This window comes from Crocuta crocuta, unplaced genomic scaffold (genome assembly GCF_008692635.1).
Source record: "Crocuta crocuta isolate KB4526 unplaced genomic scaffold, BGI_CrCroc_1.0 scaffold7, whole genome shotgun sequence".
Classification (NCBI taxonomy): Eukaryota; Metazoa; Chordata; class Mammalia; order Carnivora; family Hyaenidae; genus Crocuta; species Crocuta crocuta.
In genome coordinates, this window is record NW_027531904.1 from 6,224,156 (window position 1) to 6,239,512 (window position 15,357).

Here is a 15,357-nt window from a genome sequence, read left to right on the forward strand (position 1 = left end):
CAAAACTATAAGGTTTAGAATCAAGATACATATGTATGTACATGTTAGAAAATCAAGAATTTCCTCTTCTCTACAAAAAAAAATAAAGGAATCTTCATACTGTTTTCCCCATTGGCTGCCCCAGCTTATATTCCGACCAACAGTTCATAAAGGTTCCCTTTTCTCCACATCCTCGCCAACATTTGTTATTTCTTGTTTTGATACTAGCCATTCTGAGAAGTGTAAAGTGACATTTCATGGTAGTTCTGATTTGAATTTCCTTGATGATGAGTGATGTTTGAGTATCTTTTCATGTCTCTGTTGGCCATTTGTATGTCTTGGAGAAATAGCTGTTAAGGTCCTCTGCCCATTTTTTAATTGGATTATTTTTTTGATGTTGACTTGCATGAGTTCTTTATTTGGGATACTAACCCTTTATTGGATATATCGTTAGCAAATATCTTCTCCTATTCAGTAGGGTTGCCTTGATGTTTTATTGGTTTCCTTTGCTTTGCAGAAGCCTTTTATATTTCAGTATAGTCCTGATAGTTTATTTTTGCTTTTGTTTCCCTTGCCTGAGGAGACATACCTAGAAAGAAGTTGCTACAGCTGATTTCAAGTTACTGCCTGTGTTCTCTTCTAGGGTTTTTATGTGCTCAGTTCTCACATTTAGGTCTTTAATCCATTTTATTTGTGTATATAAGAAAGTGATCCCATGTCATTCTTTTGCATGTAGCTGTCCAGTTCCCAACACCATTTTTTGAAGAGATTCTTTTGCTGTAGATCAACTGACCGAATAAGCGTGGTTTATTTCTGGGCTCTTTATTGATCCTATTCATCTGTGTGTCTGTTTTTGTGCCAGTACCATCCTGTTTTGATTATAGCTTCATGATATATCTTGATATCACAGATTGTGATACCTCTAGATTTGTTCTTTATCAAGATTGCTTTGGCTAATTGGGATCTTTTGTGGTTCCATACAAATTATAGTATTCTAGCTCTGAAAAATGCTATTAGTATTTTGATAGGGATTATCTTGAATCCATAGATTGCTTTTGGTAGTATGGAAATTTTAACAATATTAAATCTTCCAATCCATGAACATGGAATATCTTTCCATTTATTTGTGTCATCTTCAGTTTCTTTCAACAGTGTTTTATACTTACCAGAATATAGATCTTTGACCTCTTTGGTGAAGTTTATTCCTAGGTATTATTTTCTTTTTGGTGCAGTTATAAATGGGATTGTTTTCTTTTTCTTCTACTTTGTTACTAGTTTGTAGAAAGGCAACAGATTTCTGTATATTAATTGCAATCCTGCACCTTTACTAAATTCATTTATCAGTTCTGGTAGCTTTTTGGTGGAATCTGTAGAGTTTCCTATATATAGAATCCTGTCATCTGCAAATAATGACAGAATTAATTCTTCCTTACCAGTTTGGATACGTTTAAGTTTGCAGCCTAATTGCTGCAGCTAGGAGTTTCAGTAGTACTGTGTGGAATAAAGGTGGTTGATACTCTTGTCTTTTTCTTGACCTTAAAGGAAAAGCTCATTTTTCACCATGGAGTATGAGGTTAGCTATGGGTTTTTCATCTATGGCTTATTACTTTGAGGTAATTTCCCTCTACACCTATTTTGTTGAGAGTTTTTATTATGAATTGGTATTGTGGTTTGTCAGATGTTTTTTCTGTAGCTACTGAGATGATCATACAGTTTGTATTCTTGTTCGTGTGAAGAATCACATTGATTTGCAAATATTGAACCACCCTTGCATCTTTGGATTAAATCCTATTTGTGGTGAATGATTTTTTTAAAGTATTGTTGGATTTGCTAATATTGCTTAATATTTGCTAATAATGTATTGTTGGTTTGCTAATATTTTGTGAGGATTTTGGCATTTGTGTTCATCAGAGATACTGGCCTGTAGTTTTCTTTTTTGTTGTGTCTTTGGTTTTGGTATCAGGGTAATGCTGGCCTTGGCAAATGAACTTAGATGTTTTCCTCCTCTTATTTTTTGGCATAGCTTGAGAATTTGATTTATTTTAATAATTTTTATCACTTTATTGATATTCTTATTTTGTTCATACATTGTTTTCCTGATTTATTTCTTCCTGATTTAAAAAAAATTTTTGTTTTAATTACTTATTTCTGAGAGAGAGCGTGAGCAGGGGAGGGTCAGAGAGAGAGGGAGACACCGAATCCGAAGCAGGCTCCGGGCTCTGAGCCAGCTGTCAGCACGGAGCCCCATACGGGGCTCGAACCCATGAACCATGAGATCATGACCTGAGCCAAAGTCAGACGCTTAACTGACTGAGCCACCCAGGCGCCCCTCTTCCTGATTTTCTTAGCTCATTGAGCACATTTAGAAAACTTGATTTAATGTCTTTGACCAGCCATTCTGATGTCTGGGCTTTCTTGGGGATGGTTTCCATCAAATTCTTTTTTCCTGGAGATGGGTCTTACTTCCCTGTTATATACTTTGTAATTGTTTGTTGAGGATTGGATATCCTGAGTATCATAATGTGGCAGCTCTGGAAACCAGATTCACCCACTCCTGGGGGCTTGTTAATCTTGGCATATTGAGGGCTTTAGCTTTCTTCGTTTTCCAGACTTACAAAGCATGTATTCCATATCGTGTGTGGTCACTGAAGTTTCTGTTCTGTTATCTCTGGTTTGCCAGTAACCAGAATAAGATTTCCTTAAACTTCTGACTCTAAAAAGGGAAAAACAAGAAAGTATTCTTATCCCTTTAAATATTCCCATAGCCGCATTGGGGAAAGCAGCTGCCTCCCGAGACGTCCCAAACTAAGGCAAGTGTCTGCACCCGCCCCTCAGGGATCCACCAGATTGACCAAAGCACACAACCCCAAGTTTGGAGGACAAGGTCCCTACTGTCCACCCTACCACCAGCCACCTGCTCCCGGGATGTGGGACTCTCCCCCCACGGCTGTGGTGGGGCTGGGGAAAGGAGATCGTAGCTTCATGCATGGTGTTCCTTACCAAAAATCAGCAGCATCTTCCTTGCATAAAGCATGTCCCTCGTTGTTACACGTAGCCACTTGGGTTCCAGAGTTCCAAAATACTGGATTCTGATTGTTTTCCCCCTAGTTTACTAGCTGTTTTGGTGGAGAGACCAACCCCTCGCATCGTACAGCACTGGTTTGTGCAACATCGCTCCCCCTCGGGGTTACAGTTGGTGTCTTCTAACCGCCTCCTTCACATTAATACCAACTTCACTTCAGTAATATTGAAACACTTCGCTCCTATAAATACAGTTGTTTCCTAACCCCTCCTTTGTGCTCTACTGTCATATGCATTACATCCTCGTACACTCTGTGCCCAACACCACCAATGTCTAATTATCGCTTTATCTTTCAACTCCTAGGAGAAAAGAGTTACAAATGAAAACGGCTTCTGTGCTGTACGTTGTATTTACTCATGTACTTCCTTCACTGCTGCTCTTTAAATCTTCCCACGGATTTGCCTCACTCTTGGGTGCCCTCTGCTCTCAGCCTGAAGGACCCTCTCTAGTATTACTCGTGGGGCAGGTCTGCTACTTAAAAGTTCTGTTTTGTTTTTGGGGGGGCGGTGTTTGTTTTTAACCTGGGAACGTGCTAATTTCTCCATTTTTGGACAAGAATTTTGCTGGACACAGAATTCTTGGTTGAGTCTTTCCCCTTTCAGCACCTTGAATACGTCATCACATTGTCTTTCCTCCTCTCTTTCTGATGAGAAACCAGCCCTTTGTCTTCCGGAGGATCCTCAGTACTTGGCGAACTTCCGCTCTTTGGCATCTTTCAAGATTCTTTCTCTTTGACTTTTCACAGTGTGGTTTGGGCAGGTGTGGATCTCTTTGACTTTATCCTTGGGCGGTTGAACTTTGTGGTTGTGTAATGGCTTTCATCAAACTTAGGAAATTTTCAGCCAGTATTTCTTCAGATGTTCTCTTTGTTCTCTGTCTCCCCTCTCCTTCCGGGACTCCCGGTCTGTGGACGTTGTGCTTGATGATGTCTCACAGATGCTCGAGACTGTTGTTCTTCATGCTTTTTCTTCCTGTCCCTCAGGCTGGATGATCTAAATCAGCTCGTCTTCACAATTTGTTGATTCTTCTGCCGTCTCCTATCTGTTGCTGAGGCATTCAAATACATTTTTCATTTCTGAACTTTTGAATTTCTGTGATTCTTTTTTAGGATTTCTGTCCCTTTCCTGATATCTATTGGGCAAGTCCTCCGTGCCCTACTTCCCCTTAGTTCTTTGGATGCGTTTCTTTTAGGTCTTTGAACATTTCAAACAGCTAATATAGTCTTGGTCTAACAAATTGAGTATCTGGAATTGAGAGAGACACAGGTCCCAAAGGTGCGGTGAGAGAGAATTAAGAAGCAGGGGGCGGAACCTCTCTAGGGACCAGAGCACTGGTCTCCCAGCTCCAGCCTCTCTCATTTTGCTGCGTGTCTGATACCAGCAAGCACCTATAACATAGTATTGGGCATCCTGACAGGTCACGCACCCGCAGCGTGTTCCCTCCTGGGTCATGAGTACGCCTGGTGCCCTTATGATGTCCTTCTGGAGAGAACAAGCAGTCCCAGCGGCTTTCCGACCTGGGGATGGAACTGCTTTCAGTTCTTGCTGCTCCGTCCGTTTCCTTCAGGACATTGTCACGGTGCCTCTGGCTTCTTGTTCTCCAACATGGAATTCCTCAGGGACAATTGCTGTTGACTTTTTTTCCCCCTCCTTTCCTGCATATGGACCAAACTCTTTAATTTGCATGTCTCATTTAAAAAAAAATCTTTAATGTTTATTTTTGAGAGAGACACACACAGAGTATGAGCCGGGGAGGAGCAGAGGGGGAGGCCCCGTTCCCAGGTTTCCTGGTAGTTAGGCCGTTGCTGGCCCCAGCTGCCCCCCACCCCCACCCCCACAGCTGCACCGGTTACAACTGCTACCAACTGGTTTCGGGTAAGTGCTCCCTGGAAGGAGGTCATTCGCACTGGGTGAGTCCTGAGGTCACATGGAGACCACCCTTGTGCGTGCACTTGAGATTTTGGGGGTAACTGCCAGACAGGTCAAAGGATGACATCTGGGTGTGGGGCTCTGGAGGCGCCCCCTTCTCATCGGGCCCCATTCGTAGGCCCCTGGATGGCGGTGTGCAGAGTGATTGCAGGCTGTTGGTTTTCAAGGCTACAGGGCTGGGGGGGGGCGGTCAGGACTGGGGCAAGATCATGTTCCGTGGGGTTGGCTGTTGTTCCCGGGATTCACTATTTTTCTTAGGTAAATACTCCATGGATTGTTGCAAACTGGTTTATTTCCAGAGTTCTGAAAAGGCTGATTTTGCCCAGTTTTACCCAGTGTTCTCATTCCTTTTATGGAGGAGAGTTATTTCAAAGGCCCTCAGGCCGCGTTCCTGCCTGTGTCACTTCTCTTCCTGGTCACTTTAACTCCTCTACACTAGTCCTTCCTTGAGCAGCAGTCACATACCCTCTGCGGAAATGCGTGCCGGCTGGAGGGCTCTCGCTATTCAGTGTCCTGATATCTGCATGGTAATGACAGCGCTTTCACACGCTCTACATCATTTCATTGTAAATATAAGGACTACTGGTGAGATGAGTGCTTACTAGCCCTGATTAGTATTTGTATTTTTCAGAATTGCTTATTAGATTTTACAGTATTTTTACACTGGCTTATTATTTAATCTCTAACGCTGATAAACTGTTGTGTCCTGTGAGCCCTGTGGTTAGACTGTAGCCCCCAAACCATCAAGACCCCCTTCAGTCCAAACAAACAAAAAGCACTCCAGCGTGAGTAGTAAGCCATACTGAGTTTCAGACCTTCCCCCCCTTCACCTCGCTGCCGCTTCTTGATAAGGTTACTGAAACTGATGCTGTTCACATGTTAGGTTACCACAAGCTGCTGACTAAGAGTGTGGCTGAGACTCCAGTACATAAGCAGGTCTCCCGAAGGCTTCTTCACAGACAGATCAAGGGCAGGTGAGTAACATCCTCGTCAAGCTACTTCACGTATTCACACAGCCTTGCGAGTTACCTTGTAGGCCACTGCCCACCTTCTCAGGCCCCTGCGACTGACTTCTTAGCTGTCTTATCACCTAAGAGCATTCAGCATTCTGTAACCACGGTGCGGGCTGGAGACCATCAGGATGTGCCCTTTCGCCTCCCCTCTTTCACTCGGCAGAATTACTTGGAGGCTGGTCCATGGTGTCGTGTGTCCATATTTCTTCCTCGTTGGGCTGGTGGGGGGTTGCTGAGAAGCATTCCATCAAATGGGTATTCCACATTTATAAACTTCTTAAAAAATTTTCTTCAGAGAGCATGTGTGCACACGCACACACGTCGGGGAGGAGGAGGGGGCGGAGGAGGGAGAGAACCCAAGCCGGCTCTGCCCAGCCCCCTACACGGGGCTTGATCCAAAGACCCTGGGATCATGACCTGAGCCCAAATCAAAGTCTGGTGCTCAACTGGCTGAGCCACCCAGGCCTCCCCTCCACAATTTTAAAAACCATTCATCGGGGCACCTGGGTGGCTCAGTCAGTTAAGCAACTGACTCTTGGTTTTGGCTGAGCTCAAGATCACATGGTTTGTGGGTTCGAGCCCCATGTCAGGCTCCGTGCCACCTGCTTAGGATTCTGTCTGTGCCCCTCCCTTGTGCGTGTGCTCTCAAACAGTTTTAAAAATCTTAAAAAAAAATTGTTTTTTTCTTTCTCTCTCTCAGCCCCTCCTGTCGATGCTCACACTGTCTTTCTCAAAATAAAAAACTTAAAAACAAAACAAAACAACAAACCTCGAGGCACCTGGGTGGCCTCGGTTGGGTGTCCAACTTTGGCTTAGGTCATAATCTCATGGTTCATGAGTTCAAGCCCCATATCAGGTTCCCTCCTGAAGCACAGAGCCTGCTTCGGATCCAGTGTCCATGGCAGTGCTGGAAAGTTTGTCGTGCTGAGCTGCCCCTTTCCTGGTTCTCTGGCTGGAGGGCTGCCTTTTCCTAGGCAGTTCTGCTACCTGTTGACATACGGGGTTGTCCGTTTCCCCAGCACCCAGTCCGGGATCCAGAAAGCAAACAGGGAACTCTGGGAGCTCGTTGTGCTGTCTCTCCTTGGGTCCTGCGGTCCCCAGCCACCTGCCTCCTCTTGTCACTGTTTAACCTGTAGCTCATCTTCATATAACATCCAGGGTTTTTAGCTGGACTTAACAGGAACAAGAGGAAGTCTGGTCAAGGTTTCATCTTGACACTATCTGTGCACAGATTTTACACGTGTACAAGTTACCTCCAGGATAAATTGCAAGGAGAGAGATGGTGGGTTAGAAGGCATACATATTTTAATTAGTTTTTATGTTGCAAAACCACTTTCCAAAAAAGTGTTCTAACCATCTCGCTTGCGACCATGAAGAGAGCGCTTGCCACCACTGGTGTCCTCGAGCCCCGTGGTCTTTGCTGCTTTGCGAGGCTGACTATGCATGAACCGTGCGTGATACTACATAATCCCCGTGCTTGTTGCTCGTTAAGGTCCTCCGAGCCTGGTCCTGATATTGATGTCGTCGAAGAGTCCCCGGAAAAAGGAGCAGACGGTATTACCTACATTTGTTTTCTGTTGTTTTCACTAGTTTCTGTGCAAACCTCTGCTGTTGCTCAGCCTGTCCTAAGATAGTGTGCAGACACTATGACAGCTCGGGGGCCCGGTACATGGTCTTTTACACAGAATTCCCTGAGGGAATTCCCGGAGAAACTTTTTTTACAGAGTAGGAATGCAGTTCAGGGTTCGAGCTGACACGGTGCGATATGAAGTGCTGTGGCTTCTTTTAAACGTACACATAATGCAGGGGGTTCCAAAGACAGACATTTGGGTTTTTTCCAAAGAGAGTCATGTTTTTTAATGACTCAAGTAATTTGTTTATTGTAGAAAAATCAGAAAAGTAATTTGTTTGTTGTAAAAAAAAAAAAAAGAAAAAGAAAATACAGAGAAGCCAGATTTTTAATGATGCTTGGTAATCCCACAACTCAGAAATACTGTTAACGTTTTAGCTTCACTCTTACAGGTGTCGTTTCTATACAAATGTATTATAAACATGAAAACTGCAATTTTTAAATTTAAAAAGCTTTTTGCAAAAGTCACACTGCACAAACCCTTTTTCTACCCGATATCATGCATGGTTAAGAGGGCGGCAGTCTGAGACTTCCGAAGGTGACAGTCTAGAGGGTCAGTGGTTTTTCTGAACCTTGTCGGAACCGTATGTCCCACTCCTTGTCACTTTGTTACAACACTCCGGAAGTCTCAAGGTCAGTAATTTGTCACCGTTCCACTTTGTATGTGGTATTACGTAAATTTTACCCATCTCCTATACGGGCACATGTAAAAAGCTTGCGTTTCTCCCTGGTTCCTAACTGTGATTCTGGTTTTGTAGAAATAGGCCTGAGACGAAGTCCTCGCATCAAGCAGCTGTCGCTCAGCAGGACAAATTCTGGTTCCTTCTATTCTGTGTCTCAGCCCAAGTCTCGAAGTGTGCAGAGAGTTCACTCGTTTCAGCACAACAAGTCAGGTAACTTGCTTGCCCACCACCTTCAGAAGACTGTGCCTACTTGGCGGGAAATGTTTTTGGGAAAAGAAATCTAAAATTTGACATTTTCTTCCTTGACATCTGAGCAGTAGAACAGGTATGTTCAGTAGAAGGCAGAGTGCTGAACAACACGACTCTCGCCCCCAGCGTCCTTCCTTCGGGTCCTACAACGGGCCATGCACACTGTCCTTTCCGCAACTTATTCATAACAGCTGATCACCCATTATGTCCACCGTGTGTTCATATTCTACATTCAGGTTTGCTAGGTGGAAGGGGACACGTGTTTGTCCTTCATTCCTTCATCCATCATTAGTTTGGATCATCAGATAATGGGTCTTTATGTTTACAAATTAAATTGTTCTGCTTGCCTCACAATAAGGGCTGAGGTAAGCACACACTCTTATTAAAATTCAAGATGGCAGCAGTAACTGCTGCCATAATTAGGTGGGATTCCCCACTCCCAGTTGCTCTAAAAAATTATCTTCTTGCATGGACAGGCTGTTAGTATTGGGAGGGCAGGAGCTGAGAAGAATCACTGTTTTTGACTTGCAGACCAAAGAGAAAACTGTCCAAACCGAAGTATTCGTTCTCCCAAGAGCCTGCTTTTTGGGGCTTTGTGTGAGATGGCCAGTCCCTCAGAAAAGGGTTCAGCTCGGCCTCAGAGGACTTCAAGGAGCACATTGGGTTCTGAGATACCTACAGCTTATCAGGTATAACATTTTGATAATGTTTAAAATAGCATGGTCTTGAGGGGGAAACAAATATGGCCCAAAAAACCCACTGAGAACATGAGGGACGAGAAAGCGGGTGATCTGTATAGATGCTAGTATACATTTGGGGGATGGTTGGGTTGATTGAGACGACTGACTATTGGGTTTGTAGGGATGTAAGGCCGCAGTTTGGCTGAGGCCACGGCGGTAGGGGGAGAATAGAAATGATCTCCTCTTGGTTTCGTCCACCATTTTGATCCTGCACCATGGATAGGCGCTCCTGACATGTGCAGGCAGCACTGAGCTGTTGCCCTCGCACTGCCCAGCCCTCACCACTCCCTCAGGCCTGACAGGCTCATTGATAAGCGCTCCTCCATCCCCGCAGTTCCCGCCCTCCTTCGCTTCTGCCTGGAACATTTCAACCGCCTTTCCCTCTCGGGTCCATCCTGCCCCCAGAGGCCAGAGTGAGCTTTCTGACTGCAGCACTTTGCCTGAAGCCCTATAGCCCCTTTGTCTGTCAAAGCAGGGTTTTCTGAAAATGGAATCCTTAGGCTAAAAAATAATTTTTGTTTGGAAACCCAGCAAAGTGCTTAGAGTTTGGGGCAGGACATAGAGCTGTGGATGGGTTTGAAGGCCCCAGATCTCCAGAACCAGGTTCAGTCTCCCCCAGACGGGCAGGGGCCTCCATCGGCTGACGGCAGGCTGCATGTGGGTCCGCAGGCAGCTGCTGGTTTTCACTTTAGGCCTAGAAAATGCTAGAGCAGAAGCATCAGAGTTCCCTCTTCCCCACGTTCCCAGCTTTGGCCTGTACCTGCTGATACCCATTCTTAATGACATAGAACTCACTGTTCGGTCCCTCCTTCCTGCCAGCTGGCTTGTGCTCCCAACACGTGTTGTCCCATGCATGTGCCTGTCAGTGCACTGGTGCCACCGTGTTCCCGTCCGTGCCCCACTGAACACGAAATACCCACTAGACCAGGAGTCCCTTGAGATGATCACGATAGGCATCTGACCTGCTTTACCTGTTGGAGTGCATACCTGCGTTTTGCCAGAAGGAAGGGAGATGTTTTTGGGGGGGAGGGGGGAGTGTCCTTCCTGAGACGTTGTCTTTGTTGCTGGGCCATCTGTATCCGTCGATTCCATCCCCCCGGTCCCCCCACCCCCCACACACGGCCTGGCCCCGGACGGTGCAGGGCAAGCACATGTTGAAGGCAGGTGAACAGCAGATGATGTGACACCTCAGAGCTACTTCAGGAGGAGGGGCGCTCTGGGGGAAGAGGCCAGGGCAGGGGTGGAGCGCTTCACCGTTCAAGGCCAGGCGTGCTTTAGCTGTAGTGTATGCATCTGAAGAGAACTCTGGTCTTAGAACCAGGATTAGATTCGGTGCTCGGTGCCAGGAAAAGACAAAGTCTGTGTCACCTTTGGAAGTTGAAACGTGTTACTCTCTGAAATCCAGGTTAAGGATTTTCCCCTGTCCCTTTCTGAGCATCTCAGAGGTGACACAAATGTGCCGAAGAGCAGATGGGTGATAGCATTCAGGTACTGATGTAAGCATTTCTTTACAGACTCCTAAGAAGAGTTACCAGAAGTCTCCAAGCTCTTCTAAAGCGACACCAAGGTTTCCTCGTTCGCCACGAACTCCACTGCGCACCCCCGAAAGGCGGCAGAGACCCCCTACCGAAGTGACCCCTGCCAAACAGGCCGTTTTCAAGGAGTCCTTAAAAGACTCCTCACAGGACTGGGATTCACCATCTCAACCAGCAGTCACTCCTCAGCGAGGCCGCTCCCCTCTTGTAAAGATCCCCAGAACCCCCAGGAGGCCAGGTGGTCAGCCGGCTGGGATTCCGCAGAAGTCTGCGTGGCCACTCTCGGCCAACTCCAGTCCAGAAAGTGCCCCCCGCCCTGCAGCCCCCAGCGGGAGCGCGGGTCCCGGGCCTGCCGGCTCCTCTCCGCAAGCAGCGGCCTCGGGGGCGCGGCGAGAGACGCCTCCAGAGCAAGAGCACTGGGGTCCCCGGGGCTCCGGGCCCCCCCAGGCCGGGGAGCTAGCACAGAAGGGGAAGGAGAAAACCGCCTCGGCCCCCAGCACCCCGGAGGGCACGAGTCTGGTTTCTCCCCCACCTCCTCCCCCTCCTCCGGAGAAGCCTTGCGCCTTTCCCTCCGCCGACGTCTCCGAGACCAGTCCCTTTTGGAAATTTTTGATAGCCCCTCCTCCCCCCGGAGAACCGGACGGGAGCGAGCCCTGGAACGCCCCCCGTGGAGCCTCGCCTCTCTCGGGTCCTGCTCCCTCCACGCCACCTGGAACCCCGCAGAGTGCCCAGCCTGCCCCCGCGCCCCCTCTGCCCCCTTCTAAAGCCGGGAAAAGGCCCAGAGAGGCCTCTGATCTTAAAAGCAGCTTCCGGGAGCGCCAGCCCAGCGCCTCTGCGGCTCCCAGAGCTGCCACCACAGACGCCAGAGAGAACCAGAAGGAAGCGCCCCTCTCTCCTCCTCCGTCCCCCGAAGGACACCGGCTCTGGAGGGACTGGCGGCTGTCTTCTCCCCTGCCACTGGCGCGTGACTCGGAGTATCTCACTCTCCTGGATGAAGCGGAGCTCAACGACGCTGATGGCTTGAAATGTGACGTGGCTCCAATGGGAGAAGACGAGAGGTCGAGGACGGGGGTTGCCGAGGAGAAGTCTCCGGCGAGCCCTGGGGTTCGTCCATCCCCGCCTGCCCGCGGGCCCGGCTCTCCCCCAACCCCCTCCTACGCCCTGCGCTGCACGGCCGACAGGAGGCAGCGCCAGGCCGCCGCGCAGCTGGAGAACCTGCAGGCGTTGGCTCGGCTTCCAGAAGCCCCTGCCAGCCCGCAGGCCTACGAGGTCGAGCTGGAGATGCAAGCTTCCGGCCTGCCCAAGCTCCGCATTAAAAAGATCGACCCCGGCTGTCTGTGCGAAGCTGAGCCCCTCCGACAGGCGGGGGGCTCCCTGGGGGACGCGAGCTCCCTCCCCGGTCTCGGCCCACCCCGGGCTGGCAGGTCCTCAGGAAGACCCGAAGCCACCTACGTGTCCCCGCCCTGCCTTCGCCCCTCGCACAGCACCCCTGGCAAGAGCGGGGGACAGACGTACATCTGCCAGTCCTGTACCCCCACCCGCTGCCCCTCTAGCACCCCCTCTCCGTTTCAGACGGACGGCGGTGTTCCCTGGACCCCGTCTCCCAAGCACAGCGGGAAGACCCCTCCGGACAGCATCAGAGACTGGCCCCGGAGGAAGCGGGCCGCGGGCGGCAGCTCCGCTAGGAGGGGCGAGGTTGGCGCCGACCTACCTGCAGGGGTGTCCCTGCTCGAGCCAGAGAGGAGAGAGTCCAGCCCTGAGCTCAGCATCAGCAGGACTCCCCTCTTGGGAGATTTCGAGCTCGAGGGGGTGTGCCAGCTGCCAGACCAGTCGCCTCCCCGGGACAGCACGCCGAAGGCCGAGGAAGCCTGCTCCTGGGGCCAGTTTGGGTTGGGTTCCAGGAAGAGGCTCCTTCCTGCCGAGGAGGAAACGGAGTGTCAGGCAAAAAGAGTGTGTGATGGGCCGAGAGGAGAGAGCGAACTCTGCGCGAGCGAGGAGAGGTCTCCGGGCACAAGAGCACCGCCCCTGCCCTCCCCGGGGGACGACGAGGTGTTCGTGCCAGGTGAGGCCGCTGCCGTGGGTTTCCGGGGGTCGGGGAGGGCACTCAGGAGTTGCTCCTTGAGAAGGTCTCGGCCCCCCTGGCCTCGGGCTGAGCTCACCCCCGTCTCCGTAGGCTCGACGCCCCCTGCCGGCTGTGCCGTGCGGAGCGGCCTCTCCGCCAGCGGGCTGCAGGCCCTGACCGGGTCTCCGCTGCTGCTCCAGGGCCGAACGCCTTCCTCTCGCTGCCCCGAAGCCAGAGGTAACTGTTCGCGGAAGCTCCTGGAGGCTGACTGCGGGGGGGCGGTGGGGGGAGGTGCCGGGCCCCGGGGTCCGCTCAGGGCTGCCAGGCCGCTTTGGGGAGGAGTCCTGGGGAAGGCCCGAGTCCGAGGACTGTCCCGGGGGGGTTGACATGCCCTTCCCAGAGCAGCTGTGCGTTAGAATGCCACCAGGTAGTGGAGCAGGGACTCAGATCCTGATGTCTCCAGCTTCTTGCAGGGGTGGCAGGGGCGGCGTGGGGACAGGTGGCACGCTGTGGGGCCAGGTGGCAGGCCGGCAGCGTCCCCGCAGGGCCCTCCCCGCCTGTGCTGCGGTACAGGAATCAGCCTGCAGGCTCCAGGCCTGTCTCCTCAGCCCCGGGCTTGCTCTACTGAGCAAGGTCCCCAGGAACCAGAGGGGACTGCAGGAGGTGGAGCCTTCGGCGGCGCCTTTCCCTCGAGGCTCAGACAGAAGTCCCGTGAAACAGCACAAACCCCCGAACGTACAGCTCCAGCTGAGGGAGTCCGAGCTGCAGGTCTTAGCTTTTCCTGGTATTCACTGCGGTCCCCCCGGTGCGACAGCGGGGAGGGCGCGCGTGCAGCTCCGGCCCCTTTCCTCGGGCCCGTCCTCAGGGACTCCCTGCGCTTCCCTAGGTGCGGACGCGGAGCTCTGCCCCGCCACGGCCGAGGACTCTCCCTTCAGCCGGGCCTTCTCCAGGAGGCGCCTGGTCGGCAGAACTTACACACGGAAGAAGCTGATCAGCTAGTGAGGAGGGAGCTGGCCGGGGACTTCCACCCTCAAACACTACGGAGCGTGGCCGGAGCCCCTGGGTCCCCGGCACCGAGGACAGGCTGGGAAGTCCGGGCTCTTACCATAAGGAATTCTTCGCCCAGAAGCTCACTGCATCCAAGCCCGGGCCTGACTGCTCTACTGCCCATGGAACCCTGGGCCTGCCGCGTGGAAACGGGCCTAACCAGGGCTCGGTGGGACCGAGCGAGTTCAGAAGCTGAGGATGAAGTCAGCCAGGTCCCCAGGCTGTCCCAAGGGTGGTCAGCTATCAGATCCCCCCAACAGTGCCTTAGGGTTTGTAATCCCCTCCCACACTGTGCCCCAACCCACCACCCCTGCCCCTTGTTGGGGGGCGGAAGTTAGGCCACATGGAAGCGTAAGGCCAGGCGCTCATTCCCGCCCTGGCCTCCGAGAGACCAAGGCAAGTCAGTTCCCCACCCTAGACCCTTCATGGATCCTTCACGAAGCTGCCCTTGGGCCGGGACCCCAGCGGCAGGGCTCATGAGCGAGAGCATCACCCCCAAGCTGAAGGCTCTGTGTCTGTCTGACAGCAGAATAAAGTCCTCTCTGACTACTCAGCACTTCTGTTCCCTCACTGGGGCCAAGCTCTAACGGTTCCTGGAGCAGCCACCGCCCCAAGTCTGCCCTGACAGTGCCCGCCCGTCCTCACCATGAGCGGGGGGACTCACCTGAGTCCCACAGCGGCCTCGTGCGTTCCAAGGAGTAGCTGGCGGGGCCCCGGCCCAAAGTTCTGCACCAGCCCTGCGGTCGCAAAGGCTTTCACCCCTGTGGTGTCCTCAGCTCTGATGCTAGCGTCTTGTAAATCAAACCAAGTAAAAACTCCCGTTCTTCCCTTCAGTCTCCTTTATTATAAAATGGTTTTACAAAATTCTAAAAGTAGGCCCAGTTTCCCGCCACATACATAAGACCATTTAAAACACAGCCCCGTTGCCACTCACTGTTGTGCGTCCGCCACCAGCCGAAGCCCAGGCCTGTGGGCAGCTGCACGCAGCTCTGAGACCAGAAGTGCCTTTTGGAAACTCTCAAGCCAAAAGACAGCAAGCCCAGTACCCTGGCTCAAAGGAAAGGAGAGGCAGGAAGTCACAGATTAAAAGGCGTCTGCCCCACTGCGTTGTGTGCGTTGTGGCCCGGGTTTGCTGAGGCCACTGGGGCAAGATCAGCACCGGAGGTGGGGGAGAGCTCCCAGCAGTCTTCTGTGACCTCCGGGGGCGGGCTCGGCCTCCGCGCAGGCGCACTCTGCCCGGAGCCTACAGGGGGTTCCTCCGGACATCAATGATGCCCGCGCTGGCGCGNCCCCCAAGGCCTCCTCGGCGCCGCCTGGCTCCTCACCGCACAGGCTGGAGCGCCTCCACGGCAGCGGCAGCGGGGCGCGGGGGGCCCCCTCCGGGAGGGGCTGCTGCCTGAGCGGCTCAG

General features: G+C 51.4%; 2 protein-coding genes across 2 annotated transcripts in view; one reads left to right on the forward strand and one right to left on the reverse strand.

Annotated features, from left to right (window-relative positions):
• The window catches only part of TICRR (TOPBP1 interacting checkpoint and replication regulator), a 46,931-nt gene extending 32,151 nt beyond the window's left edge, over nucleotides 1-14,780 (forward strand). The window contains exons 16-22 of the mRNA XM_077774346.1: nucleotides 5,873-5,963; nucleotides 7,495-7,556; nucleotides 8,391-8,525; nucleotides 9,096-9,253; nucleotides 10,819-12,901; nucleotides 13,013-13,138; nucleotides 13,788-14,780. Coding sequence (XP_077630472.1) covers nucleotides 5,873-5,963; nucleotides 7,495-7,556; nucleotides 8,391-8,525; nucleotides 9,096-9,253; nucleotides 10,819-12,901; nucleotides 13,013-13,138; nucleotides 13,788-13,900 — 2,768 coding nt within the window. The 3' untranslated portion in view covers nucleotides 13,901-14,780. The remainder of the gene's footprint in view (nucleotides 1-5,872; nucleotides 5,964-7,494; nucleotides 7,557-8,390; nucleotides 8,526-9,095; nucleotides 9,254-10,818; nucleotides 12,902-13,012; nucleotides 13,139-13,787) is intronic.
• The window catches only part of KIF7 (kinesin family member 7), a 22,250-nt gene continuing 21,275 nt past the window's right edge, over nucleotides 14,383-15,357 (reverse strand). Inside the window, 4 exon segments of the mRNA XM_077774257.1 lie at nucleotides 14,383-14,395; nucleotides 14,613-14,685; nucleotides 14,883-14,999; nucleotides 15,196-15,352. Of these exon segments, the coding sequence (XP_077630383.1) occupies nucleotides 14,383-14,395; nucleotides 14,613-14,685; nucleotides 14,883-14,999; nucleotides 15,196-15,352 (360 nt within the window).